Source organism: Syngnathoides biaculeatus, chromosome 2 (assembly GCF_019802595.1).
Source record: "Syngnathoides biaculeatus isolate LvHL_M chromosome 2, ASM1980259v1, whole genome shotgun sequence".
In the NCBI taxonomy this organism is placed as follows: domain Eukaryota; kingdom Metazoa; phylum Chordata; class Actinopteri; order Syngnathiformes; family Syngnathidae; genus Syngnathoides; species Syngnathoides biaculeatus.
The window spans coordinates 4,031,285-4,046,555 of NC_084641.1; the positions used below are offsets into that span (position 1 = coordinate 4,031,285).

The 15,271-nt window shown below is 43.3% G+C and overlaps 1 protein-coding gene across 1 annotated transcript; it reads left to right on the forward strand.

Moving 5' to 3' along the window:
* Positions 1-431: 431 nt before the first annotated feature.
* Positions 432-10,657, forward strand: LOC133504830 (OX-2 membrane glycoprotein-like). Its single transcript, XM_061827476.1, has 6 exons — positions 432-833; positions 1,539-1,626; positions 2,537-2,860; positions 4,350-4,673; positions 8,084-8,371; positions 8,854-10,657. The coding sequence occupies exons 1-6, from the start codon at positions 693-695 to the stop codon at positions 8,952-8,954; spliced, it is 1,266 nt and encodes a 421-aa protein (XP_061683460.1). The 5' UTR covers positions 432-692; the 3' UTR covers positions 8,955-10,657.
* Positions 10,658-15,271: the final 4,614 nt, after the last annotated feature.

Below are 15,271 nucleotides of genomic sequence, written 5' to 3' on the forward strand. Positions count from 1 at the left end.
TGGATTTGTTACAAAGGAATGTGCAATACAGACATCCGAGTCTTATCTAGGCATCTGCTGCACACGAGACGCGTGTCTTTTGACAAGATGACCCAAGAAGGAGACAAGGGCAGCCCGGTAACACAGGGTTTTTATCTGTATGGGTCTTTTCTATTGAAATTGCATATATTTATTTTTTGTGCACTTTAGCGCCTCTTGCAAGCACTCTCTGTGTACTGTTCATGTATGTTTATTTATTATACTGTAGCGCCGGAGAAAAGGAGTCGGAGGCGGAGGAACAGAACTTGCTTTATTGTTCGACATCACCAAACTACTCGCATAACGGCGGGAACTCTGTTAACCTTTCCTCCGGAAGCGCAACAACAAAAACAGTCCGTGCGGAACCCCGCACCCCAACTCGTTGTCCCGCGGGTGAATTATGTAAACACCACAATACGGTAATTTCCATTCCCTCCTTTTTAAATTATGTTGTTGATGGATAAGTGATTAATAATTGTGCGAATTCAACGCAAGATCTTATTTATGTTGTAATTGTAAACCTGTGAGTCATAAAACATGGTGATCCCATCTGATTTGAGTTTGAATCGTTAGAAGCACGATTGAGCAGGTGAGGCTGAATGACTGCAATGAGACCAAATGGCCGCTAGAGATCGTAGTTTCCTGCTTTTGAGAGCGAGTCCTCGACCAAGCAAATGCAACTTGTCCTCCATCACTTGTTGCTCTCTGCTTGTCGGAAGCTGTCATGTCCTGTTCGCTCCCCTCTCGCTTCCCCAGCGAAATTCCACACGCCTCGCACTCACCAAGAGTCACTGAACGCAGCCGTCTGCCCGCGGGTGAGTTTCATCTGCAACCGTTACTATCGCCATTTTTCTGCTTAACATTTTGCTTTAATCAACGATGCACTTCAGAATGTACTGTATTAATAATACTAATCTCTAATACGTAAATGTCCATCAATGTACAGTATTCAGTCTTAATATATAAAATTTGTTTGAACTGTTAGTGGATGCTGTTTATGTGCTGTGAGCTAAACGTGTATTCTGTGCTGTTTGCAGAAATAAAATAAACACAACTTTAATATGTTGAACAAAGTGGGTGACTCCATTCTTTAAAGTGTAACACATCCAATGGCTAGGCTTCCAATGACGTCACCACCACCCTTGGACCAAATCAACGATAGAAAAAAACCTTCACGCTTCACCCATCACCTGTGTTCTCTGGCCTCTTTTACACACAAGATGGCGGAATTGGAAACTTGCCCATTGTCAGCCATACATGTTTAAATCTAAAAAACGTTCGGAGTCAAGAGTGGACTGGGTTGACATTACAAATGAGAAATCACTACTGTTATTGGATACAGAATATTACTAGGGCCACTAAAAGTAATGGCACTATGTACTATGCATTGTAAAACTGTATAAACAAAACTTGAGAAAAATCTAAATTAGCATTCCTTGTTCAGCCAAATGAAAAGAGGCCAGACGTTGGTTTGGAGCCATCAGTGTATGTTTTTTTTATTGCTCTTGTCGTTTTTGAAGTTGGTGGTTTTGCTGCAGTTGGACATGTCTGGACTTCCCCTGCGTCTGGTCCTCCTACTCTGGGTTGGAGGACCATCCACCACACAAGGTAAATAAAGAAAATGAATGAAAGATGAATTTTAGGCTGTCGATGGAAACCCCTGCCAATTCTTATGTAACGTCATGCGCAATCTGTGATGTCGAGACATCATGCAAATTGCTCATAGGAGGCAAAATTCGCCACACGTTTGAACTGGAAAAAAATGTTATACTGCACACCCATGATCGTATTTAAAACGTATGGCATTTTTTCCTCATAAAAAAAATGCACATCTTTTGCCAACTGTTGCAATCACTAAAACATATTAAGTGCATTTTAATGTAACATTTTAACATTCCTCATGGTCAGCCAAATTTCAATATAGTGTAACTACCACTTATCGTAAAAAAAAAAGGAAATGTAAATAAATAAATACATAAATAAAGAATGGCCTAGGCATGAAGTTATGTCACTGCGAGTCTGCTTTCCCTCTAACATATAGTGTGTCTTGTTACTGTCTTCATTTTATTATATTTTTAACCCTTATTGTGGATATGGCCTAGCTGTTGGCTTTGGAGCACAAAATGAAAGCAGCTTGCCCCCTCAAGAGCAGGTCTTGGACCACACCAATTTGGACTTGTGCCCTTTCGCAGGTGACTTTGGTGGTAGCTGGTGGCTACGGCATGGCAGCTGCCAGCCAATGGCAGAGAACAATAAAAAATAACCACTGACACGTTCACACCAAAACACAATTTTGTGTCTTTTAAATACTGAATACTGAACATTACGTACGCCTGTTTCTTAAACACAAAAAAAACATGCAAGCACCTGGGAGAACCCAGATTCAAAGCCAAATTGCTGTTAGTGTGTCATTGTTTTCATTTTACTGTCTCAAATCCTCAACAGGAAAATTAGGTTTTCGGGCTGATCCATGAGGATGAGATCGACACCGATGTTAGCTGACATGGTGTTCTCGCAGGTGAGGTGGCATCTTCTGCCAGCGTGAGTGTCGAGGCGGGGCAGCCCGTCCTCTTGGGCTGCAATGTTACCACGGCAACGGGCAACAGCGTCCATCAAGTGCGCTGGCTGAACCAACGCAGCGAGCTGCTGTTGGCGTACCAGCACACAACGCCGATTCGCGTCAGCCACCGAGCGCCCAACGTGCGGCTGGCCTCCTGGAGCCAGGACTCCAGCCACATCGCCATCAACGAGGCGGGCCCCCGGGACGAGGGCTGCTACCGCTGCATCTTCGACGTCTTTCCCGTGGGCTCGCAAGAAGGCAGCACCTGCGTCAGTGTGACCGGTGAGTTCAGTCTTTTCAACTAAAGAAAGTTGACAGAGTTTGAGAGCTTCATCAACAGTTTCAAAAGTTGCAAGATATTCCCCATCCATGGCCTGATTTAAGAGAAATGTTTGCCATTTTCTTACCCAGGGAATAATTTGTGGCAGATGCGTTTTATTTTGTGCCAACCGAAAATCACCAAATATTCTCCATCTAATCAGAAAGAAAGTAAGGTGTCTTTTTTTCCCGGCTGTTATCATTGGCTAATTCAGCATTTTATTAGCCTAAAAACATAATTTCCAGTCCTTATTAAGTTACTTTCACGTTATCAAATAAACAAGACAAATATGCCTGCAAACTCTGTGCAGATTTTCGTCTGTAGGTCGGTGAGTCTAAAACTGTGGTTTGGGGACCGCTTGTGTACATGGGTTGGCTGTCGCAGGACATGAAAGAAGTAATGCTTAAATGTAATGAAAATTCTCTACATTTGAAAGATGACATCCAAACATTTTAGAACTAAGTATGTCGCTGTGCAGCAGGTTAATGAAACTTTTTTTTTTTTTTGACAGCAACTTGATTTTTGATGTTTGTTGACTTTATGGCTTTTCTATATTCTCCAAAAACATTAAAATATGAGTCTGGCAACTTTGCTATGGAGTTCACTTTTTTTTTGTTAACAATGTTAACAAAGCGACTCACAGCTGTTTAACGGCAAGTCAACCAAAGGCTAGCTAGCTTTTAAAGAAGAACGTGCCTCGTGTTGTGATCCCCCCCCCTCCGTAAGCGCTCATTTAAATCAATAAGAGGGTGTAAAAAATTATTTTTCCCCAGTTGTGTCAAGTTATTAAAATGTTTTGTATATATTGAAAAAGGACTTTGAATTGATAATTTTGTACAGTGCAGTACTAGTTATAAAGTAGTTCGTAACATGCCGGTTACTTCTTTGCAGACTGTGCGAGTTCAATTCCCAATGCCAAACCACTGCCAGTCCCAAAACGTCAGGAAGGTTTGCATCAAGCAATGAACTGAATGTCATAACTACAGCTTGAGTATATTTCAAACTCTAAACTTCTTTTTACTTAACTACAAGAATTGAATCAATGCTTGTATATTTCCCAGTCCTTTTTATATCATCATCATCATTGTCTTTTTCCCACCTATCGTCTCACTCTCCATTCTTGAGCAATGACTTGCGGGTTGGCCTTCACTGCACGCTTTGTGCCATCTCGACAAAAATAGGCTTTGTTGCATTTGCTGCTCCCAAATTCTCCGAACATGAACAAGACTGAAACTTGTGTCTGAATCAACACCCCCCCACTATTGGTACGGCGGCCCACCCACTCCGCGACCTCGCTCCCAGTGAGTGTGCACAGTTTGACCCCCAGCCTCCTCCTCGTGAAAGCGGCTCCCGAGGCAACTTCGCTGTGACGTCGGCTTTTTACTGCACATTTGCGCCGCGGCAGATATGTGCGGTAGTAACAGCCCCAAATTTGTTTTTTTCCCTTTTCAGTCAGTGCCCATCAAGACGGCGACAAGGAAGCCCAAAGTGGCCAGCCGGCCGCCCTGTCCTGCTGGTACAGCCTGCCCGAGCGGGTGCTCCAGGTTCTGTGGAAGAAGACTGCGGAAGAGGGCGGCGTCACGGTGGCCTCCTACTCCCAGGGTCACTACGACGTGGAAGAGACGCTGCGGGGTCGCCTGATCCTAAGCCGAAGTCTCGGCCGCACCCGGCTGTCTTTCCAGTCGGTCAGCGTACAAGATGAGGCGTGCTACACCTGCGAATTCCACACTTTCCCCGACGGCACCAGAAGCGCCACCGCTTGCCTCTCTGTTTTTGGTGAGTTTAGGTTAAAGTGCTCAATTGCACGCAGTCTTTCATACTCAATCAGGGGAATGCTGGCCACAGATCTTGAAGTGATTTACAACTTTAGCAGAATGAACAATGATATCAATGCGAAATCAAATTACTCTACTGCCAGCTGAACATTTGCAAGGATGTCCATTTCCGTGCCTTTCTGTGACTCTTCCAGTCCGCCGCGATGTGCTGGTGACATCCAAACTCGGTGCCCACTTCCCTCTGAGAACATGTCGGAAGTGTCACGATGGCGAGGTACAGTCGATTGTTTGCCATCGTCTTAGGCCCGATGTCAAAATGTGAACGACGTGACCGAAAGGACCGTTTTAAGACAACAACGCCAACTGGACTGGGACATTGGTTGCCCGAGTCACCCGTCAAACCCCTAGTGCGTGTTTTGCCCTTCAGCTCGTTAAACAGTTGGACATTTGAATGTGCAGTCGACAAAACCTCAAATCAAGTTCACCTGTAAAGGGTTGAGTGCATTTGAGGTCAATTCTGAAAATGTGCCAAACATCGCTAAATTTGTGTCCGTAATGTTTGTCAATGGCTGAATCTCATTTCTCTGTTTACATCCTCCTCGGGCCCCTCATTCCACATTAGCTCGTCCCTTCAGAGATTCTGTCGAGGAGAACAACGGCGATGCGAGGAGGGGCAAATGTTTGGAGAAAGGAGACCTTGACCCTTTGATGTCATCATTTCATGGAGACGTCAAGTAAAGATAGATAAAATAGTGACTTTCAACTCAAATCTGATACACAAAGCCACTCTCAGAAGCCTGATCGCGGTGGGCTTTCCCATCCCCTCACGCATCTCGCTCACAGCCAGTGTTTGCTGTAACTTGGAAATATTTACACTGTATTTACAGTGAAGAAAATAAGTATTTGAAGACCCTGCTATATTGCATGTTCACATTTTCCACTTGGGAATCATGGAGGGGGTCTGAAATTTTCATCATAGGTGCATGTCCACTGTGGGAGAGATAATCTAAAAAGAAAAATCCAAAAATCACAATGTATGATTTTTTTTTTTTTACCGATTTATCTGTGTGATACAGCTTCAAATAAGTATTTAAATGCCTGAGAAAACCAATGTTTATATTCGGTATAGTAGCCTATGTTTGCAATTACACTCCTCCACACAGATCTTCTCTAGATCGGACAGTTTTCTGGGCTGTCGCTAAGAAACACGGAGTTTCAGTTCCCTCCAAAGATTTTCTATTGGGTCGAGGTCTGGAGACTGGCCAGGCCACGCCAAAACCATGATATGCTTCTTACGGAGCCATTCCTTGGTTTTCCTGGCTTTGTGCTTCGGGTCATTGTCATGTTGAAAGACCCAGCCGCAACCCATCTTCCATGCTCTTAGTGAGGGAAAGAGGTTGTTCCCCGAAATCTCACAATACATGGCCGCCGTCTTCCTCTCCTCAATCCAGTGCAGTCGTCCTATCCCATGTGCAGAAAAACACCCCCAAAGCATGATGCTACCACCCTCATGCTTCACAGTAGGGATGGTGTTCTTGGGACGGAACTCATCATTCGTCCTCCTCCAAACATGGTTACTGCAATTATGACCAAAAAGTTCCATTTTGGTCTCATCTGACCTCAAAACTTTCTCCCATGACTCCTCTGTATCATCCAAATGGTCATTGGCAAACTTAAGACGCCAGGTCATTAACGAAGTCCTGTCGTGTAGTCCTGGGCTGATTCCTCACCTTTCTAAGGATCATTGAGACCCCACGAGATGATATCTTGCATGGGGCTCCACTCCGATTGAGATTGTCCGTCATATTTAGCTTCTTGCATTTTCTAATGATTCCTCCAACAGTGGACCTTTTTTTCACGAAGCTGCTTGGCAATTTCTCCGTAGCCCTTTCCAGCCTTGTGGAGTTGTACAATTTTGTCTCTGGTGTCTTTGGACAGCTCTTTGGTCTTGGCCATGTTACAAGTTTGAGTCTTACTGATTGTATGGGGTGGACAGGTGTCTTTATGCAGCTAACGACCTCACACAGGTGCATCTGATTCAGGATAATACATGGAGTGGAGGTGGACTTTTAAAGGAGGACTAACAGGTCTTTGAGGGTCAGAATTCTAGCTGAGTGTGTTCAAGTGTTCAAATACTTATTTGTAGCTGTATCACACAAATAAATCGTTAAATAAATCATACATTGTGATTTCTGGATTTTTCTTTTTAAATGATCCCTCTCACAGTGGACATGCACCTACGATGAAAATTTCAGACCCCTCCGTGATTTCTAAGTGGGAGAACTTGCAATATAGCAGGGTGTTCAAATACTTATTTTCTTCACTGTATATTTATACGATATGCCTATGATGAAAGGCAGCTGACCTTCCGTGATTCTAGCTGAAAACTCATTTGGACGGTGGCATGAGAACAACTTGCGAGTCGGGGTCCGAGCACTGTGGAGCAAGTGGAACGACTTCTTGGCAGAACGAAAATCTTTTATTTTTGCTTCTTATCTGTTTTAACGTCCTTTTGGCCTCTGCTCTACTGAACGAGACGTAAGTGGGCAGGCAGAACTTTGAAAAGGGAAGTTCATGCTCAAGCAGCGCTTTTATCACTCAGGAAGGGGAAACAAGTGGATAAATAAATCACAATCTGTTCTTAGTCATGCCACAGCTTCCAAGAAAATATTGTGAGGTATGTGTGTGGAGGAGGGTTGGGGAGGTAAAAGGTAACAGGCGATTGTTTTGGAGGGAAACAAACTCATATGATGAAAAAATGTAGTTTTATAATGAAAATAAATAAATACTATCTTAGCCAATTAAAAACTGGGATGTGAGCCCAAAATTTGGGGCTCAGAAGCACAAAGCTCGGGTGAAAAGTTTCCATCGGTGCGCAATCACTGCTTTTGTAAGGTAGAAATGTGCACGATGTCTTTGGACGACTGAATTTGTGATTGCAAAACAAGGTGGAAAAATTCTGCTCATATGTTGCCTGTTTCTCAGCGGGGATTAAAAAGTCCCCATTCGCTTTTCTCCTAAAATTGTGGCTACGTGGGTCGGAAACATCGGTAAGATTGCAAAATTGACGCGGCTTTTTCAAATTTGTTTGCAGCCATGTTGTTAGTGGAAGCAGAGCACGTCAACTACTGACGATGGCTAAATACTGAATTAAATTCAATTGAGTTTGGTTCAGTTCCTTTCTATTAAGCAGCTCACTAGTATTTGTCTTTCTCCCCTACAAGAGGTCCCTTGACCACAAAAGTTTGAGAACCTCTGTGTTAAGGTTTAGATAGGATTAAAAACGTCCATACGTGTCAACAACCGAGCATTCAGCAGGGTTAAAATTTCATCTGTCCCAGTGATCTGGCGGTGAACAATATATGTTGACAAATTGCTGTTTCTCAAGCAGTTCCTCATTGTATCCTCCAGTTCTACCCGAGGTGACGGTGGCCCATCTGACGTCGTCTTCAGGTCTTACTGAGGCCAACTGCACCGCACGATCACGCCCCGCGGCGCAGATCACTTGGACGATCGGCGGAGACGACCAAAGTCTCAACACGTCGCTTGTTTCCCGCCACTCAGACAGTGACGGCATAACAACAGTGACAAGCACGCTACTCGTCATGTCGGCCACGTTCACCGAGAACTCGATCCGGTGTGTCGTACGCCATCAGGGACTGGAAGAACCTCTCTATGTGGCCCTCCACAACCCAAGCGGTGAGATTTTCAGAGTCCTCCTTTCAAATTGGTTTAGTTATTGCTTGCGTGACTCCTTTTAGCTAGTCAGTTCAATTGTTTATTTCAAACTCATGGCTCATAAAAGATGCACCGTTAAAACTAAGAAAATAAATCAAATCACCTCGTCACTTGGGAAGTCTTAGAATGACACCGAGCTCTTCTATAAACTGTGGGATTCAGGGACAATGCATTAGCTTAGCTAGGTAGCTAACTGCACATCATATTGGTGGAAATGGGTCTTGTAATAATAAATAACTTGCAGGTTCGTAATGATCATGATCATCATTATACTATAATTTAATTTCTCAATATCAACAACAGCGTGTTTCACACCCCAAACAACTCTAACTCGACTGGCCATCGTGGTCTTTGCTTGGAAGAACAATTCTGGCGGGGGATTGTCTTCGTGCCTGACCTGCTCATTTTTCAGAAGTAAAACTGGGTGTGTTTTTGTGCAACAGTGAGTCCCGCCCAGATCGCCATCATCTCGCTGAGCACTTTGATAGCAGCCCTGATCCTCGTCTGCTTGTGTGTTCACCTCCGCCGTAAATTCTTCACTTAGAAAGTGGCTGCATCAGCTCCCAACAGGAATGGAAAAATCCCTGCTGACAAAGACAAGGTTTATTTGGGCAAGGTGAGCCAATCTCAATGGCAAATCTCGTGTCTCAAAGCGACTTTCCACACAAAGGTGTTGACGCGGGTGCATCGAAGCACATCCTCATCATCATCACTTCTGTTCACACCTTTTTCGTGTGGAAAGTGCGACGTTTGCATTGTGAGGGCCATTTTCGCTTCCATCTTCTGCCCACAAAGGCACAAATCGAACTTGACGACACTATTTAAAGGCCTTCACTGAAATATTTTGTAATACTCATTACTGTGTGTATTTTATGTTTGTTTGGTTTTTTTTAATTGTGTAACTTTTTTCAAATATTATTTTATACCATTGTCAGATTTCTTTATTTTACCAATTTTGTTGGGATTGTGAGTCTTTTCTGCACTGAAGGCTTGTAATTAATGGTTTGACCGCCTCATATTGAGGGTATGTTTTAAATGCCCACTTGTTTTGCTTGCATCCTTCTTTGGCTGAAGAATTACAATGAAGAATCAAAAACAATTACACTAAAGTCGATTCCCATACAATATATAAATTTACTCAAATTCAAGAGAAGGTACTTGTATACAAAATTGCCCCAAACTTCAGTTCCCTGTTTTGCATGACCCATCACCAGTGAAGGATTAAGTTATTTTTGTTTAACTAATTAAGATGGTTAACTTCTTTTTACACTTTTATGACAGGTGAGAATGGAACAAATAAAGGAATAATATTTTATTTAACACGAGTCGCATAGAAAATTTACTTCCTAGTACAGTGGAGCTACTTTGGAACCATTGGGAGTGCTCAAGCTCAACAGATGGCAATGACCTATGGGGTCCCTCAAGGATCAGTTCATGGACCCCTCCTGTTCAGCCTGTATATGCTATCCAGGGATCAAATTCTTCAAAATTTTCATTTTGGCTATCATAGCTATCCAGATGACACACAGTTATATTTAGCAGTGTCTACAGATGACCACAGTTCAATTGAGGTATTGTGCCATTGTCTAAAGCAGATTCAACTCTGGATGAGGCAAAAAATTTCTTCAACTAAAAAGGTGGGAACATGATGTTGTGGGGCTGCTTTACAGCAAATAGTAGTGGTAAACTTCACATCATTTGAATGAATTATGAATGGGAAAATATACTGAGATATTCTTGACAAAATTCTGCTCTCATCTACAATGATGATAAAAATGAAAACAGGGTGGACATTTCAGCAGGTTAATAATCCGAAAGGAAACTAAATTGGTTTCAAAGGGGGGAAAAGACTGCTATAATGGCCTAACCAATCACCTGACTTGAATCAAATGGAAAATAGAAGTGGAAAGAACTGAAACTCAAGGTCCATAAAAGAAGCCTTCAAACATTCGAGATTTGAAGAGAGCTTATGCGAAGCCAAAATCACAGCAGCATTTGACAAGTTTCTCCATACAGGAGGCATCTTGAAGCTGTCATTGCAAACAAAGGCTGTTGTGCAAAGTATTCAATAAATACCATTTGACGTGTTCATTACTTGTTCCTTTGTCGTTTCACATTTATTGCACACAACATAATTTCTGAGCATATTTGTTCTTTCTTTCCATGTATGGACTACTTGTGTTGTTCCCAAGATCTGTTGAAATTTTCACATCAATTTCACCTCTGGAAATATATTTGAGAAAAATGGCAACGTGTTGAATACTTATTTCAGCTGCTGTATGTCTACAATTATTTTTTTCTTTGGGATTTTTCATGAAAATATAGCACAGATGTTAAGAAACCTGGGAAATAGTCCAATCTGAGATTTAAAAATAAATATACACGTCTCCTTCTGAATTTAATTGAACGTCGTATTAACAGTGGCACAAATTGTTCACGCCCTCATTACAGTATTTCCTATTGGAGAATTCCAAGCCAATTGGAAGCCTGACCGGCACCCTGGACAGGTATTGTTCCACTTTCAGAGGTTCTACTTGAATTTGATTGTGTTGAGGGCCCAAGTCACTCAGTTGAACTAAATGTTGGGTTGCAATAAGACCAACTGGATCTTTGGTAATTTTTTTAATGCACTACAATTTAAAAAAAAAAAGAAAAATGTTTTCCTGTGCATTTTCTCATCCCGTTGTCCTCCCTTGCTACCCCTGAATAGAATAGCAGGTGGAGATTGTTTACAACTCCAGCAAAAGGACACATCTGTCCTGTGTGGGAGGGAGACGGTCAGGAGTGGGCCGTGACAAAAATACTTCCCTGGATCCTCCCACACATGAAACAGTGCACACATCCAACTTACAGTAAAACTCTAGGCTTTGAGTGTAAAAGATGTTGTCCAAAATAGTTCCTCACAAAGACAACTAACCGGTGGTTGGAAAAGTTGAGGTTTGCCCACCGACTTGTTTACAGTTTTATTGGAGAGAGAGGGATAAAAAAACAAACCCAAAACAAAAGAGTCACCACATGAATGCTTTTAATCATGGTTAGTTTGGCACCTCTCGGTGCCAGCAGGATGTATAAGGGAGGAACCACATCCGGCCTGGTGCCTGGCAGACACAGCCAGGCGCCATGACTGGAAGAACTGAGGAATGCCACACAGCTCCAGATCTATCTACAGAGGGGATATCCGAAGGTTCACACACCCCTGTTCAAATGCCAAAGTATGTAAAAAAAAGATGGAAAACTTTCTTCATCATGAATGTGACCTATAACCCTTCTCAGTAGGGTCGGTACAAATAAACAACTGAGATCATGGGGTTGCACTATATGCACACCCTCTTATCACTGGGAGTGTCGCAGCGTTCAGGAATATCCAATCCTATCTCAGATCAAGTCCAGGCTATTTATTTAGCTTTTAACCTCAGTAGAGCCTCCAAGGGCTTCACAAGCGTCCCGTTAGAGATCAACGACATCGTAACGACCACTCGGGCGAGGAAGGACAGAACTTACATTGTAAACGGAACCCAGCACACAACTGCCACCTTGTTAAAACCCCAAATACGTTCTACTCTTTAATAGTTACCGGCATGCTGTTGGTTTGGTGATGATCAGTGATGTGTTGTTCTTTGTATTTTATTTTGACTGTGTTCAGACTTCCATTACTGGCGTAAAATTGTTTGTAAGATAACTTGTGTAATTTATAGTCGGCCAGGTTTTGTAATTTTGCGCTCATTCGACAAGGGAGAAATAGAGGTTGGAGCACCGAAATTTTGTCTCTTCGAGGAATGCATGGTGAGTGCTTGAGGACTGGAAGATCTGTTATCGACGTTGTGAGGTTGACATCCAAACACTTGTGGGAAGTGGTGACTTTCAGGTTTTGCGTGCATCTGAGCACAAAAGGGCCTTTCACAAGTCTTGCTGAAGTTTCACTTAAAGACACTGTGAACACATTTCCATTTCTTGGTTTCTAAATACATGAAACGTGAGAAGATAAGTTCTGAAAACGTATCAAGACAGAGAACAATTTAGGACTGAATTGTTGAGGTATAGCGGTAAGGTCTTTTTTTTTTTTCAACCATTTCAGTTGTCTGGATTATGGGGGGATTGCTAAAACGAGGTCAAATAGGCACTTGGAATTTCAGGCATAAATTGGCCCTTCCCCAATTTACATAAATATACCGAGTGCTGTCAATCCATACGTGGCGATTGTGAATTTATAATAACTCGTTTGATTTCTACCACTAAAGCATACAGTTAGCTGTCAAGCTATGCCTACAATCTGAAAAATGAAAACTTCCCTTAAGCATTTCGCCACGCGTGGTGCACAGAGCCAGACCATGATGTATTAGACCACTCCACTGCTGGTCTGGACACCCGCAAACAGCTAGGAGTTTCAAATGGACCCACGGACCGACACGGGGTCCGTTTAATTGTCCACAGCTAACAAGCTAGTGAGCTAGCTGGATCTGTGAGTGGACAGTCTCACACGTCAGGGACTTGGGCTGTGTTGCTAAGACACTTCAGGGAAAGTTGATCAGGAAGTACGTTCGGCAGGCCACAAACTAACAAGCTAGCGAGCTAACAAACAAGTGGGTTCAGCAGACTGGCAGTGGGATCGTCTCACACGTCGGCACCTCGTTGGGTGTCACTGTGTGTGGGCACAAATAGAGAAACTCTGGGGAAAGCTAACTGTTTATTTAACGGAGGAGCACATTGTGTAGCCTCTACCTGACTAACCAATTAGCTAGCGGACATTTGAGCATACGTTTCACAAACCAACTTGTTAGATTGATAGCTGAAAAATGAGTGTCAGTGACCGTGAAGGCGGTGTTTCATTTCACAATTTTGGATCTTCCTTTTAGAGTATATACTTTGTATTTATTTTAATATTATTCATTCAAATTTTCTAATTTACAGGATATTTTATTTTCACTTTCCAGGGCCTTGAAAGATAACAACAAATATATTGATGGTTTAGTCAAGCATGTATGTTAATGTCATCCGGTGTGACATTGGTGAAAAGTCTCCTTGTGATTAATGCACATGCGTTACTAACAGGGGAACTCTAGGTATGTAGCAGACGCTTACTGGGAACTCCCCCGATCTCATTGTTCCCCTTTATGGTGACCCCGACGTGATGTAAGAGAGGTAAAAGAAGTCCGGGACTTTGAAAAAAAACCACAAGAGTCTGGGACTCGGTCAGGGACCCACGTCCACACCAGGTGACGACCTGACAAAGGAGCCACGTGTCCGACCGTCTTTCCTCTTGGGCCCACAGTGAAACAAGGAAAGCAGACTCCTTTTCAAATTCTGCACATTGGCAACGCTAAATTATAAGAGGAAGGAGGAGCGGAACGGCGTAAAAGTGTAATAGTGTGGACATTAGTAGGGTATAAAATCTGGGATTTACCTACTAGAATAGTTTGGAACTATTCGTGGTAACGATACGGTTTAAAATTTGGGATTTACGTATCAGTGTGGAAGCGGTGTGAATGTGAGTGTGAAAACTAACATTATTCTGCGTAAAAAGTGGTTGGGACACGCGCGGGTGGATTTAAAGATGGCGAATGAGAGGAAATGTGAAAGGGGTCTCGGGTCCAGAACTTCAGACGAACGGACTGAACTCTGGTTGGAGATTAATGGTCATTACGCTAAGCTGGAATCACAGTTGATTAGTGGAAAAGAAAGTAAGAAAATTAAGAAGGAAAAAGAACGCAGTCAGAAGTTGTTTCTGAAATTAAAGAAGGATGAATTGTTTCGCGGAGAACCCGGAACATGGGACATGGCAAAGTTAGCGCGGCAGTTACAGAAAAAGGAAAACAGAATGTTGGCAGATATTCCAGATATGAAGGAGGATCAGAGCCAAGTCGGATGGCGACAGCGTAATAAACTTGAGAAGGAAGTGACGAAATTGGAGAAAGATAGACGAGGCATTCACCAATTGGCAACTACCGCTACTGCGCTGGCGGCGATAAAAGAGGAAAAGAGTGAGAATGAGGTGAAGAAAGAGGATGAAGTGATTGAAAAAGTGGAAGAAAAGATGGAATGTCTGAGAGGCATTTATCCACAGTTGTCGGACTCGCGACAGTATGTGTTTGCGCCGCCACCGTATCCGACGGCGCCAGTAATGGCCCCCGTAGTCACCTTGGGGGGCAGAATGGTTTTAGATGTAGAAGTTGTATGAAGCAATTAAGGGTCCCCACGAATTGGCGATTGTAAAGGTCTCGGGACACTCAAAGGCCAACACCATGGTGGCAAAAGGTAATGAGAGGGCGGATGCTCTCGCGAAAGAAGTGGCTGGGTACACCCCTCAGGACGAGATGATGTTAGCAACCACGACTGTGGTCTGGGATGGGGAACCCCCGGATCTTCCAGTGGCACCCGAGGTTACACTGGAGGACATTATGGACGCACAAGTGTGTCTGCGCAGGTCACAGACAAGGCGGTTGCAGATTCGTCATCAGCATCACCGGAGTCGGACATCACTCCGTACGTCTACCTCCGGGTGCTTTCCCGGATGTGGACTGAACCTCGCTGGAAAGGACCGTTTAGGGTTCTGGCTAGAATTTCACACACCGTCCAATTGGAAACTAAAGGACAAAAAAGGTTGACCGCCCGGACGGGCAGGTCCAGAGAGGGAATGTGAAGATGGCGAGAATTGGATCAAAGTCGGACTCGGACTCGAAAGTGTCTGAACAAAGACGATGACGATGCAAATGTTTAACTTTATTGACTATTTTGCTTGCTGGCTTGTGTTTGTGTGGACTATGTTGGGGTTTGAACATATGATGCAGGATGACAGAAGTGATGGAGCAAAAGGAGAACGAGTGATGGTGTACCATTCCTGTCATAGAACGGTATGGTATGAAG